Source organism: Manis pentadactyla, chromosome 8 (assembly GCF_030020395.1).
Source record: "Manis pentadactyla isolate mManPen7 chromosome 8, mManPen7.hap1, whole genome shotgun sequence".
Lineage (NCBI taxonomy): Eukaryota > Metazoa > Chordata > Mammalia > Pholidota > Manidae > Manis > Manis pentadactyla.
This window is the reverse complement of record NC_080026.1, coordinates 125,943,987-125,959,464: the sequence shown is the minus strand read 5'-3', so window position 1 is coordinate 125,959,464 and position 15,478 is coordinate 125,943,987. Positions and strand designations below refer to the sequence as shown.

Sequence of the window (15,478 nt, the reverse complement as noted above, 5' to 3'; positions counted from 1 at the left end):
GTTTAATCAGCAGTGAAAGTAAGACTCTAAAGCTAACCTGCACTGAGAAAATAGAAAACAAACTCAACAAACTATATTAGAGTGAAGACTTCACAACAGACTCACAAAAGGACTAAGAAGAATAATGGTTTCTCTCCTAATTCATTAGGGGACACTCATGAAATTTTAGATAAATTTATGTCATCTACTTTAATTATTAAAGAGGTCAAAAAAACTGATAAAGTCTCTGACTGTTATGCCTAAAATTTAACTAAGGTTGACAAATGCCACAAAACTAATCTTAGTGCTGTTACTAGTATTTCAAAAATTGCTTGAAAATATATTTTCTTTACATACCTTATTTTAATCACTATTTAATTTTAAAATACATTATTCTTATGATACTGAAAAATAATATATATTCTTGGAATGATCTACTCTCTTTATAAAATTCTATTGCATAGTAAACACCTGTATTTTTTTATTTCCTTTTTGCTACTTGAGAGTTATGCTTTATTTTAAAAATTTACCCAGCTTCCTTGAGATAAAATTTACAAATAAAAGTTGTACATATTTAAGGTGTATATGTGATTTTTTGATGTATGTAAACATTGTGAAATAATTACGACAGGGTTTTTTTTTTTTTTTTTGGTATGTAGTGCAAGAACACAAGATAGATGTCTTCAATTTCAAGTGTACAATATAGTACTATTAGCTGCAGTAACCAAGCTGTACCTTAGGTCTCCAGAACTTATTTAGCCTACATAACTGAAACTCTGTATATTTACCCCACATCTCCCCACTTACCCAATCCTCATCTCTGGCAACCACTATTCTACTCTCTCTGCTTTTATGAGTTCAACTTTTTTACATTCCACATATAAGTGAGATGCTACAGCATTGGTCTTTCTGTGTTTGGCTTATTTCATGTAGCATAATGTCCTCCAGTTTCACCCATGTTGTTGCAAATGGCAAGATTTCCTGCTTTTTTAAGGCTGAATAATATTCAATTTTATAAATATTATATAGATATATATCATATAACATGTATTTTATATATCAGATGTATCATATATTCTACTTCACATTTCTCTTCTTTATACATTCACCCATTAATGAACACTTGTGTTGTTGACATTCCTTGGTTACTGTGAATAATGCTGCAGTGAACATGGAAGTGCAGATACCTCTTGAAGATCCTGTTTACATTTATTTTGGATATGTACCCAACTGTGGGATTGTTGGATCATATGGTAGTTCTATTATTAATTTTTTGAAGAAATTTAGTACTGTTTTCCAAATCAACTATGCCAATTTATAATCTTACCAACAATGTACAAGGGTTCCTTTTTCTCTTCATCTTCACCAACGCTTGTTATCTCATCTTTTTCCTAACAGCCATTCTAACAGGTGTGAAGTGATGTCAATTTGGTTTTGATTTGTACTTCCCTAATGATTTGTGATGTTGAGCTTTTTATCATAACTGTTGGCCATTTGCATGTCTTCTTAGGAAAAATGTTCATGTCCTTTGTCCATTTTCTAACTGGGTTATTTTTTTCTATTGTGCTGTTTGAGTTCCTTATATTATTTTTCACATTAACTATTCATCAGATGTATGGCTTACAAACAGTTTCTCCCATTCCATAGGTTGTCTCTTCACTCTGTTGATTGTTTCCTTCCTCCCTGCAAAAGCTTTGAGTTTAATGCAATCCCATTTTTTTTTGCTCGTAGCCTGTGTTTTGGGGATTATATCTCCCAAAATCATTGTCCTGACCAATGTCAAGGAGCTTTTTCTCCACGTTTTCTTCTAGTAGTTTTACAGTTTCAGATCTTACATTTAAGTCTTTAATCCATATTGAGATGTTTGTATATGGTATGAGAGAAGGGTCTACTTTCACTCTTCTGCATGAGGACACCCAGTTTTCTCAGCATGATTGATTGAAGAGACTGTCCTTTCCCCATGTGTGTTCTTGGCTTTATTTCTGGGTTCTCTATTATAACGTGTTTTGGTGAAGATCTCTTTATGTTTAATCTATTTAGGGTTCTATGGGTTTAATGGATCTGGATGTTCACTTCCCTCTCCAAATTTGGGAAATTTCCTGTCACTATTTTTTTGAACAACGTTTTTGCCCCTTTCTCTTCCTCTTCATGTTCTGGGACTCCCATAATAGTATATTGGTTTATCTGATGGTCTATCAAAAGTCCCACAGGATTTCTTCACTCTTTTCCATCCTTTTCTTCTTTTTTCTTCCAGCTGGGAATTTCAAATGACTTCTCTTTGACTTGCTGATTCTTTCTTCTGCTTGACAGAGTCTGCTGTTGAAGCTCTTTATGAAATTTTTTTGTTCAATCATTGTGTTTCTCAGCTCCATAATTTGTTTGGTTCAGTTTTATGGTTTCTGTGTCTGTGTAGAACTCATTTTGTTCACGCATTGTTTTCTTGGTTATTACTGTGTCTCTTGTAGTTCACTGAGCTTCTTTCAGATGACTTTTTTGCATTCTTTGTCAGGCAGACCACAGAGCTCCATTTATTTAGGGTCAGTTATTGGTGGCTTATTTAGTTCCTTTGGTAGTGTTAACATATCAGTATAACATTCATGTTACACTCTGATTTTTTGTGATCCCTATGGCCTTTCATTGGTGTCCATGCACTTGAAGAAAGCATTTGTTCCAGCCTTTGCCAACTAGCTTCAGTAAGCAAAGACCTTCACCAGTCAACATATCCAGAGATTCTAGCCAGCTATGTGATGGGGTCCACAGGCAGGCTTACTGTTGGAGTGCTTGGATGGGCTGCCTGGTGGCTAGGTCAGTGGGTAATTGGGCCTGGAAAATGGGTCCAACAGGGGCCTGCGTAATCCCTGGGTCCAGAGGGGTAAGCCTGGAGCCTAGGGGCCACTTCACTGGGTCTAGAACTTGGGTCCATCTGGGCAGGCCGGGCCCTGGGTCTGTGGGTGCAGGCCTTGATCCTGGGTCCATGGTTGCTGGCCTGGCACAAGGGTCCACAGGGGTAGGCTTGGTGACTGGGTCCACCAGGGTGGGCCTGGAGCCCGGCTCCATGGCAGCTCCATGGTGAAGGCCTATAGCCTGGGTCCACAGAGGAGTCTGGAGCCTGGTTCTACATGGACCAGTCTGAAAGAAAAAATGGGGACTGATCTGGCACTGGGGTGGGTCTTGAGCCTGAAATCAGTGGGGTCAGCCTGCTGTTGGGACAAGCCTAGTACCTGGGTTCATAGACATGGTCCTGGTCCTGAGTCTGCAGGAGACAGCCTGGTGCCAGGATCCACTGGGGCAGGCCTGGTCCTGGGTCTGTGAAGAACAGTCTGGTGCCTGAGTCTGTGGAGAGAGGCCTGGTACCTAGGATATAGGGGCAGGTCTGGAAGTTGGGTGCCCAGGGAAAGGTCTGAATCCTGAGCAGCCAGGGTAGGCCTGGTCCTGGGTCCTCAGAGCCCAGCCCAGAGCTGTTGGGGAGGCCAGACCCTAGGTCTTCTGGAGCCTATGGCCGTGAGAAGGTTGGCCTGGAGGCTGGGTCCATAAGTGCTGCTTGGAGCCCAAGGCCATGGGAGCCAGGCTGGCACTGGAGCATGCCTGGTTCCTGGGCTGTGGTGACAAACCAGGCATCAGGGTCCACTGGAGCAGGCCTGGTGCTGGGATCAGCGGCAGCTGGGTGTTCAAATCGCTCTCCTTCTTCCTAGCAGAGGGTATTTCCCACCACTATGCACTGCTCTGCACGGGCACGGAGGAAGGCTGATGCAGGTAATGTGAGACTGCCCTATTTGCCCTCTTCAATGAGTTCTTATTTTTGTGCTCCACCCAGGTGATATCCTCTCTTCCCTGGACTCCTTAGCTCTCATAAAAATATTTTTGCACATGGATGGTTGATCGAATCAATGTTTCTGTGAGAGGACAAGCATGAACTCCCATTCTATCATCTTGCTGACATTTCTGCTAAATGCTTCAACTTTAACATATGTTTATGTATAATTTATACATATAAATACATTTATTTTCTAAGTTACTAAGTTAATCTTAGAAAGTGATAGTTTCAAAACTCCACATCATCCTTTTTACATATGGACCATCAGGGTAGCAAAAAATATGTCTCTCCATCTGTGTCTTTAACACAAAAACAAGATATATATATATATATATATATATATATATATATTACATGTATATGTATGTTATATATGTGTATGTATATATATATGATATGTATATTTAGTATCCTATTTATTCTAAATATGTTACAAATGGCTAGAGAGTTTATAAAGATAACTATAGACCTAGAAATTTGTAGAGTATAAATACAACAAATTTCACATAGTAAACATTCAACAAATATTTTAGTTAAAATTAAAATGTCTTATGAATATTCAGTATGACAGTAGATCTCATATTATCTAAACTATTGTACACATAGTAGGTAGTTAATAAATTTACTAGATAAAGTTCATCAGAACAGAGATGATTATTTTCCATTACCCAATTCCTGAGACAGAGATACTACAGAATCATAAATAATTTTTCCAATTATAAAAATGTACATGGTGCTTTGCCTTATTGTCATCAAATATTTCCTGCATTATTCTGAAAGATATTTTGAAAACAAAAAGCTGTAATATTTCTACAGTTCTTGATAATAACAGCAGGAGTCAATCTAACATAGATATTTCAGATTAATGATTGTGCTTCAATTACAGTAACTATGCCTATATTTCTGAACTATCTATAGTAAAGACAAGTCATTTGAAATGAAATATTGCTCCCTGGCTCATCATGATAAGAATCTGAGAGGAAGAGGGGAGGAACAGAAAAATGGAGCAGTTGATAAAACATTTAAAGTAACTATTATCCAGTAAATGAATGGGACAGGCAGTTGAAAATGAAAGATAAATTACTATATTATGAAAATTTACTGTGGCCTACCATAAATCATTGCAACATTTCATTAGCCATTTCCGATAAGTAAATGATCATTTGACCGAGGATATCTCTTTAAAGTGCCTGAATTTGTCTATCTTCATTTGCCAAGGAAGGGTTATCTTAAGTTTATATAACTGCAATGATTCAGGATATAATTCATTTCATATAAAGATACTCTTAATGGAATGTCACCTTGCAGAAGTTTCCAGCTTTGAAATTTTGCTAAAGCTCAGCTTTCTAATGAAACAAAGCATTGTTCATTTACTGAGCATGGTAGTCTGCAAACCACAGAATCTAAGTTCATCACACATCCAAAATAATTTTAGACCAATATTTATTATTTATACAATAAGCAATTAAAAACTGAGCAACTAACACAAGAAATCTTGAAATATGCGACTTCTAAAACAGCACATTTCAAAGTTAAACTGTAAGAACTTTTTATAATACATTATAAATGAGTAAAAATGCAATAGAGCCCTCATACCAAATATTAGCATGTTTCAAAACTCAAAGAAGGTGGATCTACCAATAATACGCTCTTTACAAGTGATACGTGTTCAGTAGAACTAATTTTCAAATGTTCATTGGTAACTGTCCATCAATTTTGTAGTTAAAGAAATGAAGCTCCTGGTATCACAAGAATATAAACATAACTTATGTTGTATGCTCCATGTGATTAAAAATAAAATATACCTTTTCACATTTTTTTAAAATATTTTAAAAAATCAATAGGTCTAACCTACATGACACCACATAACATCTTTTCTTTAAAGCCATAAGGCGGTAGCTCTCTAAGAAGACAAATTGAGAAAAAAACATAGGCCGCCTTACAAATATTTTGTGCTGGGCAACTCAAAGTCCTGCAAAAATTTGCTAAGGCATTTATTTACTCCTTACGTCCACCTTACTGGTTAAGATAGCCTCTCTCTATCTTCATGTATCATCCTGTTTGCATCTATTATTGCAATTACCACATTTCAGTATAATTGTGCTTGTCTTTCTTCCCACTAAACTCTTTGAGAAAAGCAATGGTCTTTAGATGTCTATTCTCAGCAAGCAACAGATTGCCAAGTACACTGAAAGTACTCAGTAAACGTGTACCAATGAACACTGAATGAACATTGGCCCACCCTTCACAGAAAAATAGCTACAGTTTACACAAAAAGCTTCACAGATTAATTTTACATGTATATTCAGCTTAACAGTTTTTTCTTTACCTTGTCTATTCATATCAGACATATAATAAATCTGCTTGACAGTCAGTAAGTGTCATGATATCCACTTCAAATTTTTGAGTATTTATAAAAACCAGGGATACAATAATTTATCCATTTTATTAATGAATGGGAGGGCCTTCACTATGCAGTTAGAAACTGGCATTAGGTTGATGATCTGCTTTTGATACTCATCAGAAATGTTAATTATCGCCACAAAAATTAGGGTAGTCAGTAACAGTGAAGTAGGTCCATATTAAAATTTCAAAAAGGAATGTACTTAAATGTCTCTAGGTTTTTTTACACTTACACAAAACTATTCTTACACCACTTGTTAAAAATTAGATGCATGTTCCTGTTATTAGCAGAGTAAAATCAGTAACATATGTTCCTATTCTTCATCATAAGTAAGGAATGATCTTAAGAGATAAAAGGTCCAAGTACAACTTTCAGGGTAAGGGAGAAAGGAAGACTTTTTATTCACCATGGAAAAATTAAAATACTGCTTGGGAGCAGATATTTTTCCACAATCAGTATTAGTAGTGACTATTAATCAGTTCATTTAATTACCTAAGCATTCATCCTCTAAATAATGATTCCTGGGAATAGTAATATTAGCTGTGCTGGGAACAGAGATACAAAAGTAACCCTTAAAATGCAAACAATAAAAATGATAATTATAGTAAACACTCAAAAATAATTTTTTTTTCCATGCAATGTCTCATTTATCTCTCACAATAAACATGCAAGGTAGCTAGAATTATCCCCATTACAGATGAGGAATAGAGAGCTGGGAGGTTAAGTGGGTACTAAATTGTAAAGATAAGTAGTATGCCAGATTGCATGTTCTCCATCATTTTGATACACTGTCCTCAATGCTTCTTAAAACCAGCTATAAAAGAAAACATTACATAAATGTCTCTATAGCAAGTAATTGTAATATTTGGTCTGGAAAGTTCTGAAGCCAAAATCATCTCCCCTGCACTATACAGAGTGGGGTTTTGGAGTAGTAATGAACCGCTAGTCCAAATAAAAGCCATAACCAAAGGTCAAAATACAGTTGTTGGAATCTGTCTTAACAGAGTTTTCAAAGTAAGAGTTGAATTATGGGCACATCTCCATTATTTGTATAGAAATTGTGCCACTTTTACATTATTTACCATAGTGTGTCTATGTATATGTGTGTATCAAACATAAGGCCAAATCTAGTACAAACCTTACATTTAAGGCATTTATTATAATTTACCTATCACTTATGTCATCTATATTGAGTTCCAATTTTATTTTTGAAAAAAAATACAAAAACCTGCTGTGATGTTACAAGTTTATAGAATATTTCAAGTAAGTATATGGACTAAATGTTTCCAAACTAGATTTAGTAAATTACTTCTAAATATCCTCTATAAACCACTCTTAAGAGTTGACCATTATTTTAACATCCTAAGGACAGAAACAAATACTGTGAATTCCTCTTAGAATTTCTTATAAAATGATATTTATATACAATTTTCAGAGAAATATTCCATTCTCTGTAGAAATGTTTTCCATAAAACAACTTTCTAGATAACTAAAAGTTTCCAAGTTCCGGATGTTCAAATGTCTTTCACATATTTAAAAAATTATTTTAGTCCTGCTAATCTTTATTATTATTTCACGCAAATCTATACCCAGAATAGTATAATTTAAAAACCCAAGTAACAATACACAAACACACACTCACAAAAAATACATGCATTCAAATATAGGCAATGAATTGTTCTACTGTTTTAATTATAAAGGACATCTCAAATTACAAGGAAATTAGATTTCAAAACAAATTCTTAAGCAATATGTACATATATTTTAAGTGCATTTATTTCTATGAAATGACTTCATGATAAGGTAATGCAGTGGTTTACTGTGCAAAACCTAAGATGACTAATTTAGAAAACCTTATTCCCAACTACGCATTAAGAATGAGTCCTCCACCAATTCACTTGTGAAATCGGTTCCACTTTTACTTTCAAGATTTAATAAAAATAATTTATTAAAAAGCAGAAAGAATGACTCAGTGCCAATAATTATAGGAGTATCAGCATATTTCCATAATATACACAAGTAGAGCTGTTACCTGTTGCGTATACTTCTGTATTTCATCCAGAACAAATTCTACTTCTTTTGAGGTTGTTAATGAAGCAAGGTTTCCACTAAGATTATAGCAATAGAGTTTTGCATTGTCATAGCTTTCTCTACTGGAATTGATTCTAAGACAGGCATCCCCAATATGATTCCATCCTTCTCCACAAAGATGAGCTGGTCAAAAAAAAAAATTATACTTATTTTTATATTGCCAAAAAAAGTATGTTTATTTTTCAGTTATTTCAGAATTCAAAATACAAATTCACTCTTTGTTTTAAAACTTTCAATAACAAATTAAAATATATCAATATTCCAAAAATTATTTGTCTAATAGTTTAGTGAAGAATGTAAACAGAATACCCCAATTTTTTCTTTAATTCTTAAACATAAAATAAGCTATGACTGTAACATCTGTTAGGATATGTCAACTGCTGGGTTTTCTGTGTAAATCTAGTGTATTGACATACAGTATCGCAACAAGTAAAATCACTACTGTATTTAAGTCCCAATGTCCAATGCAAGTTCACTTTAATAGGAAAATAACCAGCACATAGCAAAAGCAATTTCAGTTAGTCCTAAAAGTGAAGCTAATTGTCCTCCAAATCTAATTTCCATAGCTCAGGTGTACTATTTTGATATAAGCTGGGTTCTTTGATTCTTTAACTATAACTGTGGGGAGAGAATCTCATTTCATTTATGGTTAGTAAAGAAGCTATAATTTTTGCTTTCTAATGTTTATTTTTATACAGCTCTTCAGGTCTTTCTAAAGTTCAAACATACTATTCAGTTATAGTAGTTTATCTTTAGAGTCCAAATTGAACTTAAAATGGTGTCTATTTTCTAAAACAGATTTACAAATACATTACAAAGTTATGCTTCAGTTTACACTAGTTAACAATGCTGTGTTAAATTATAATTTAAGTACTCATTATAAACACACTCTTAAAAGCTTCTGGAATGTCTTGCCCTTCATACTATATACAGCCTGAAAGAGATGTATCATCAAATTCTCTCCCTGAGAGAGAGTGGCTGACAGCTCAAATTAGGTCCCACGCATGAAAAAAATTAAGATGAACTGTTGAGTCAATAGAAGAAGGGATAGACATAGAGATCAGGAACAAAGCAGATGAAATGTTCATTGTAGAATCTAGTATGTCCTCTCCACAATTCTTTCCATTTTTTCCATATCTTTGAAAATTTTCATAATAAAATGTTGGGGGGAAAACATTACAACTTAAAGTAAATGGCATTTTTTAAAAATCACAGTCTCGAAAACAAAAGAACAAAATAGTGAAAAGTATGGCATTGTTTCACATTTTTGCAAATCTCTGTAATGTTTTAATATAAGACAACTGTATTCTCATATCTGCTTCTACATTCTATTTATTGGAATCATATATCATATAGCCTTTGGAAAATGCCATAGTAAACCCATGACAGGATCAGAATTTTAAAAGCAAATAATATCATAGTTTTATTAGTTTTGACTTCATAGACCCTCTCAAGGGTCCATGAACAGGGATTCCTGTTCTTTAATAACTGCTGTCCTATTAAACTACGTTCCACAAATAGTAATGAACAGTACTGGACCATATAGTAATCCCTCAATAAACTGTAACTGTCATTTAATAAGATTGTTTCAAACCCCTTTGTTTCCATTGTCAGGCTAAACATAGAGCAATCTTCCTTGTCTTCTGGAATGCAAAGTACTGCTTTAAGGAAACAGTACAAACATTTTGATTAATTATGGCTTTTTCTTATCTTACTAAACCAAGGAAGGATTTAGATTATTTTTTCCTGTCCTTATTATGAGACAAAAAATACCATCATAGACAAATCATATAAGTGTAAAGCAAATGCATAGGCCTTTGAGGCCAAACTAAATTATACCACTGAACCAAAGGCTTTGAGGTTTCAGGCTTCTGTGGTAGTGAGCATTACCTCAGCTTTAAAGCTAAAAGGGTAGCAGTTAGTTTTTTAAATGAGTTTAGTGAGATAAATTCAAATTCCCAACTTATATGAGATCAATGAAAAAAATGCAATTCATAAATTTTCAAGGAAAAGTGCAACTGCCATATAGACTCGACCCTCCCTTTAGAGCATTCACTTCCTTGAGACAAGCTGGATGGAAACTAAACTATATCTATCCATTCGGCTGCCCAGTAAATATGATCACGGAACAAGGTAAATTAGTTTATAATAAATATTTTATTGTATTTATTGTATTGTATTTATTATTCTCCAAAATAGCCCGTCAAGGGAAGCCATTATGCCAAACCGACACATTTTCCTGGGCAATGAGTATATGGCACTACCAAATATAACTTCACTATTATTTTTAAAAACTTCCACTGGCAACCAATTCCCTTCTTACTGAAGCAAGCTTCCTTTAAATGTATATATATACTTCAGTCAAATCTTAGTTTGGCCCAGGATTTACTACATCCTTTTAAAGAGACTTTGCAAGTATTTTTACTGTTCTACATGCTGATTTTAGAGTTTAACAATTAAAAATCAGTATTACTTTCAAGTTTAGCATCATCTTACTTTTGCTTCTCAATTCCTGCGCACTGCATTGATATTCTCTTAAGTTTCTCAAAGTGAACACACATGCATATATAATTACTTAAAAGTTTTAAAGGTCAATATATAAACAAAATTCAAAATGTAAATAAACATTCCAAAACCTCAGTGGTACTTTTAAAGGCAATCTTATTTTTAGTTTATTACATGAACTTGTAAGAAAGACATAAATCCTGTGATGGAATTTTCCAATACTTTTTAGAACTACTTAGGTTTAGAAATGTTTCCATGGAAAAAAAAAATACAAGCAACCATGGGACAGAGAAAGGCAAAAAATCGAACAGAGATAGGGCAAACAGCTTTGTCTACCATTTACAAGCCACACAATGTTGGGCAAGTGACTTAACCAGTGGGCGTCTCAGCTTATCTGTATAACAAGAAGATGGAATTAGTTAAACATTTATATTACTTTTCAACTTTCTGATTGTATCTTTTATATTTGAAAGGAACAGTACTTAGGGTCTACTAAGAAAAGTGTTAACTGTAAAAAATAAGTTGAAATTGCTTTTTAAAATGAGCTTTGCTTTGATTTGCACAAATTGGATTTTCATTAAATCGTAAAAAATTTATTAGAAATGTTACAATTTATAAATTTAAAAGGCAGTCAGTAAAAAATAAAAAATAAAAATAAAAACAACAGTTCCCAGAACAGAAAATTGAAGGGCACTTAAAAACAAATATGTCAAACACTCACATCTGTTAAATCTATATATTAGTCCAGGTGCTTATTTTTTCTACATTTTTAAGATATACTTTTTTTTAATTGAAAAGGATTGTGATCAAGCCAATAATATAATAAATACAAAAAACACCTTCAACATCTTCAAGAATTGTAACCAAACAGAAACTTTTCTTATAGGAACAATACTTTTATTATACCAATATTATCATTTCTCTATTATTGATTTAATTTTAGAAAAAGGAATGCTCTTACTAAATACTGTTTACTATAATGGTATTCATGTGTGGGCTATACAACTACTTTACCAAATTAAAACCTTCACCTGGTAAAGCCTGGCATTCTTGTTGTCGCTGGTCCCACTGGCAATTTAAGTTTAGTGAACAGCTTTTACAGCTGGTAAGTTTGTTACAAATCTGTTCATTTCTCACATGACATTTGGTGTAGTTTTTCACAGACTAGAAAGTTAAAAGATAAGGCATGTTACTTTTCACCTTGGTATAGCAATGATTCTAAAACTTCGGTATATATAAAAACCACTAGGTGAATTTTAAAATAAAGATTTCTAACTCCAAACCAGTTTTACTGAATCAGAATCTCTTATCTGTTTTTTAAACTATAGTTCTTGGAATTAGAAAGTGTGTTTATTGTAAAAATGAGCAAATTACACAGTTTGAAACAGAAACCATCTAATGAACACCTTTGCTATTGAATCTAATAATAGGCTTCCAATTCAATGAATAAAGCCAATGCAGAGTCATTTTTCTTAATGATCACATAAAAGAATTCTAATCATTATAAAACTATCATGCAAAATCCTGGGAATGAAGTAGTAAAAACTAAAGAGATTCTTTACCGAAATCCAATACAATCTAAAAACATAGATTATTTTCTCACTAACAAACTAACTTTACTTTCACAGACACTAAATCATGGTTTTGGTTAACTGATGTTTCTCCTGTATGTATTTGTCACATTTCCGGCAAAGAACCTACAGAAGTTATACTTTGACCAGTCCTACTACACAATGTAATCATATTAACTAATTCCATCATTAAGAGGTTAAAGGTTAAATATGAAAAAGTAAAAAACAGGAAACAGGAACTTTGGTGGTAGTTCCCTAGACAAAGTTCAGATATTTCATATGATATTATCAATGCCTATGATAAAACCTACCTCATGAAAACAGATACTAAAATTTTTGGCTCAGCTCTTCCTGTGACTCTTTGAGAAAAACCTACAAAGAACTTAATGCTGTACCGGGGGCCCCATGTCAATCTTTCTTTCCTCTATAGGTATAAATACTTACCTCAGGGTTTCTTAGGTAAGAGAGCTAAATATTTCCTTTCCGTCAATGAACAGTTAAAATACAACTATCCTACATATAAAAATGGTTGAAGCACTTTTTATTTTATCAGATACTTTAAATATCACCCATCAAATATTTATATACTACTGTTTTCCTATATAAAATACACTGCAGTTATCTCCATTCCAAAGATGTCAATTACTTAGCGAAAATTACAGTATTTAAAGGTAACATATAAGAACAGAGATATTAATACTTCTCATTATTCATCCTTAAAAAATAACACAAGATACCTTTTTTTAAAATCCCAAATTACTTTGTAATTTTTGACTCATATTCAACCACTACATTTTCATTAGGAACATATTAACTTTCTTACTGTTATTTTTTTCTATCTCATAGCTATTTGTTTTCATTTAGCATATAAATCTTAGTAGTGAGGGGCGGAGCCAACATGGCAGCATGAGTAGGACAGTGAGAATCTCCTCCCAAAAACATATATATTTTTGAAAATACAACAAATACAACTAATCCTAAAAGAGAGACCAGAAGACACAGGACAAAAGCCAGACTACATCCACACTTGCGAGAGCCCAGTGCCTGGTGAAAGGGGTGATATACAACCCCCGGCCTGGCGGGACCCGAGAGCCCCTCCCCCCAGCTCCCGGCGGGAGGGAGAGGGAGCCCAGGACTGCTAAACACCCAGCCCCACACACCCGCACCAGAGCGCAGACACAGTGCATGCGTGGAGGGCTGGAAACTAGGGAAATAGGGCAGCAAGACCTCTGAGCGGGTTCCGAAGCTGATGCCCCTGTGACAAAGAAAAGCGAGTGCTTTTTGAAAGCCTTAAAGGGACACGGATTTAACAGATAGATGAAAACAACACAGATCACAGAGCAGTGGTTGAAAATTACAGGGAAAACCGCGTGCCCTAACCCCCTCGGCAACAGCTCTGAGACACCTCACGGAGGTAAACAGCCAAACAGCCCCCCGTCCATTACCCCTCCGGGCGCTGCGAAAGCAGAGAAACAGCCTAAGGCAAACCACGCCCAAAGAAAGGGAGATCCCTCCATATCGGGAGGGCAGGACACAAACACCCAGCCTACACGACATTACCCAACACAAGCCACTAGGGGTCGCAGTTGTCCCAGTAAAGAAAGGCCAGTAGCAAGTGAAAAGTTTGGCCCTCCCAGCTGACAGTCAATAGCACCTGTCAAAATGAAAAGGCAAAAAAATATGATCCAGACAAGACTAACCCAGACAGCTTCGGCATCTGCTACATCTTCCCCTGAGAAGGAATCTGGGGAGATAGATTTAGCCAGTCTTCCTGAAAAAGAATTCAAAACAAAAGTCATAACCATGCTGATGGACTTGCAGAGAAATATGCAAGAAATAAAGAAGGAGAATACAGAAATAAAACAAGCTCTGGAAGGACTTCAAAACAGAATGGACGAGATGCAAGAGACCATTAATGGACTAGAAAACAGAGAACAGGAACACAGAGAAGCTGATGCAGAGAGAGATAAAAGGATCTCCAGGAATGAAAGAATTTTAAGAGAGCTGAGTGACCAATAGAAATGGAACAATATCCACATTACAGGGGTACCAGAAGAAGAAGAGAGAGAAAAAGGGATAGAAAGTGTCTTTGAAGAAATAATTGCTGAAAACTTCTGCAAACTAGGGGAGGAAATGGCCTCTCACACAACAGAGGTACACAAAACTCCCATGACAAGGGATCCAAGGAGGGCAACACCAAGACACATAATAATTAAAATGGCAAAGATCAAAGAGAAGGACAAAGTATTAAAGGCAGCCAGAGAGAAAAAAAAGGTCACCTACACAGGAAAACCCATCAGGCTATCATCAGACTTCTCAACAGAAACCCTACAGGCCAGAAGAGAATGGCATGATATACTTAATGCAATGAAACAGAAGGGCCTCGAACCAAGACTACTGTATCCAGCACGAATATCATTTAAATATGAAGGAGGGATTAAACAATTCCCAGAAAAGCAAAAGTTGAGGGAATTTGCCTCCCACAAACCACCTCTACAGGGCATCCTACAGGGAACGATCTAGATGGGAGCACTCCTAAAAAGAACACACAATAAAACACCCAACATATGAAGAATGGAGGAGCAGGAATAAGAAGGGAGAGAAATAAAGAATCATCAGACCGCATTTATGATAGTTCAACAAGCGAATTAAGTTAGACAGTAAGATAGTAAAGAAGCTAAACCTGAACCTTTGGTAACCACAAACTTAAAGCCTGCAATGGCAATAAGTTCATACCTTTCAATAATCACCCTAAATGTAAATGGACTGAATGCACCAATCAAAAGACAAAGAGTAATAGAATGGATAAAAAAGCAAGATCCATCCATATGCTGCTTACAAGAGACTCACCTCAAGCCCAAAGACATGCACAGCCATAAAGTCAAGGGATGGAAAACGATATTTCATGCAAACAACAGAGAGAAGAAAGCAGCGGTTGCAATTCTGGTATCAGACAAAACAGACTTCAAAATAAAGAAAGTAACAAAACACAAAGAAGGACATTACATAATGATAAAGGGCTCAGTCCAACAAGAGGATAAAAAGATTATAAATATATATGCACCGAATATAGGAGCACCAACATACCTGAAACAAATACTAACAGAACTAAAG

At 35.0% G+C, this 15,478-nt stretch overlaps 1 protein-coding gene across 6 annotated transcripts in view; it reads right to left on the bottom strand.

Moving 5' to 3' along the window:
• Positions 1 to 15,478, bottom strand: part of ATRNL1 (attractin like 1) — a 750,424-nt gene that overhangs the window by 562,272 nt on the left and 172,674 nt on the right. For all 6 annotated transcript variants that reach the window (XR_008999031.1, XM_036898417.2, XM_036898415.2 and 3 more), the window contains exons 14-15: positions 11,825 to 11,957; positions 8,230 to 8,411 (exon numbers count right to left, since the gene is read on the bottom strand). Coding sequence is in view for 5 of the 6 variants with exons in the window: in XM_036898417.2 (XP_036754312.2) it covers positions 8,230 to 8,411; positions 11,825 to 11,957 (315 nt within the window). In the remaining variant the exon portion in view is untranslated. The remainder of the gene's footprint in view (positions 1 to 8,229; positions 8,412 to 11,824; positions 11,958 to 15,478) is intronic.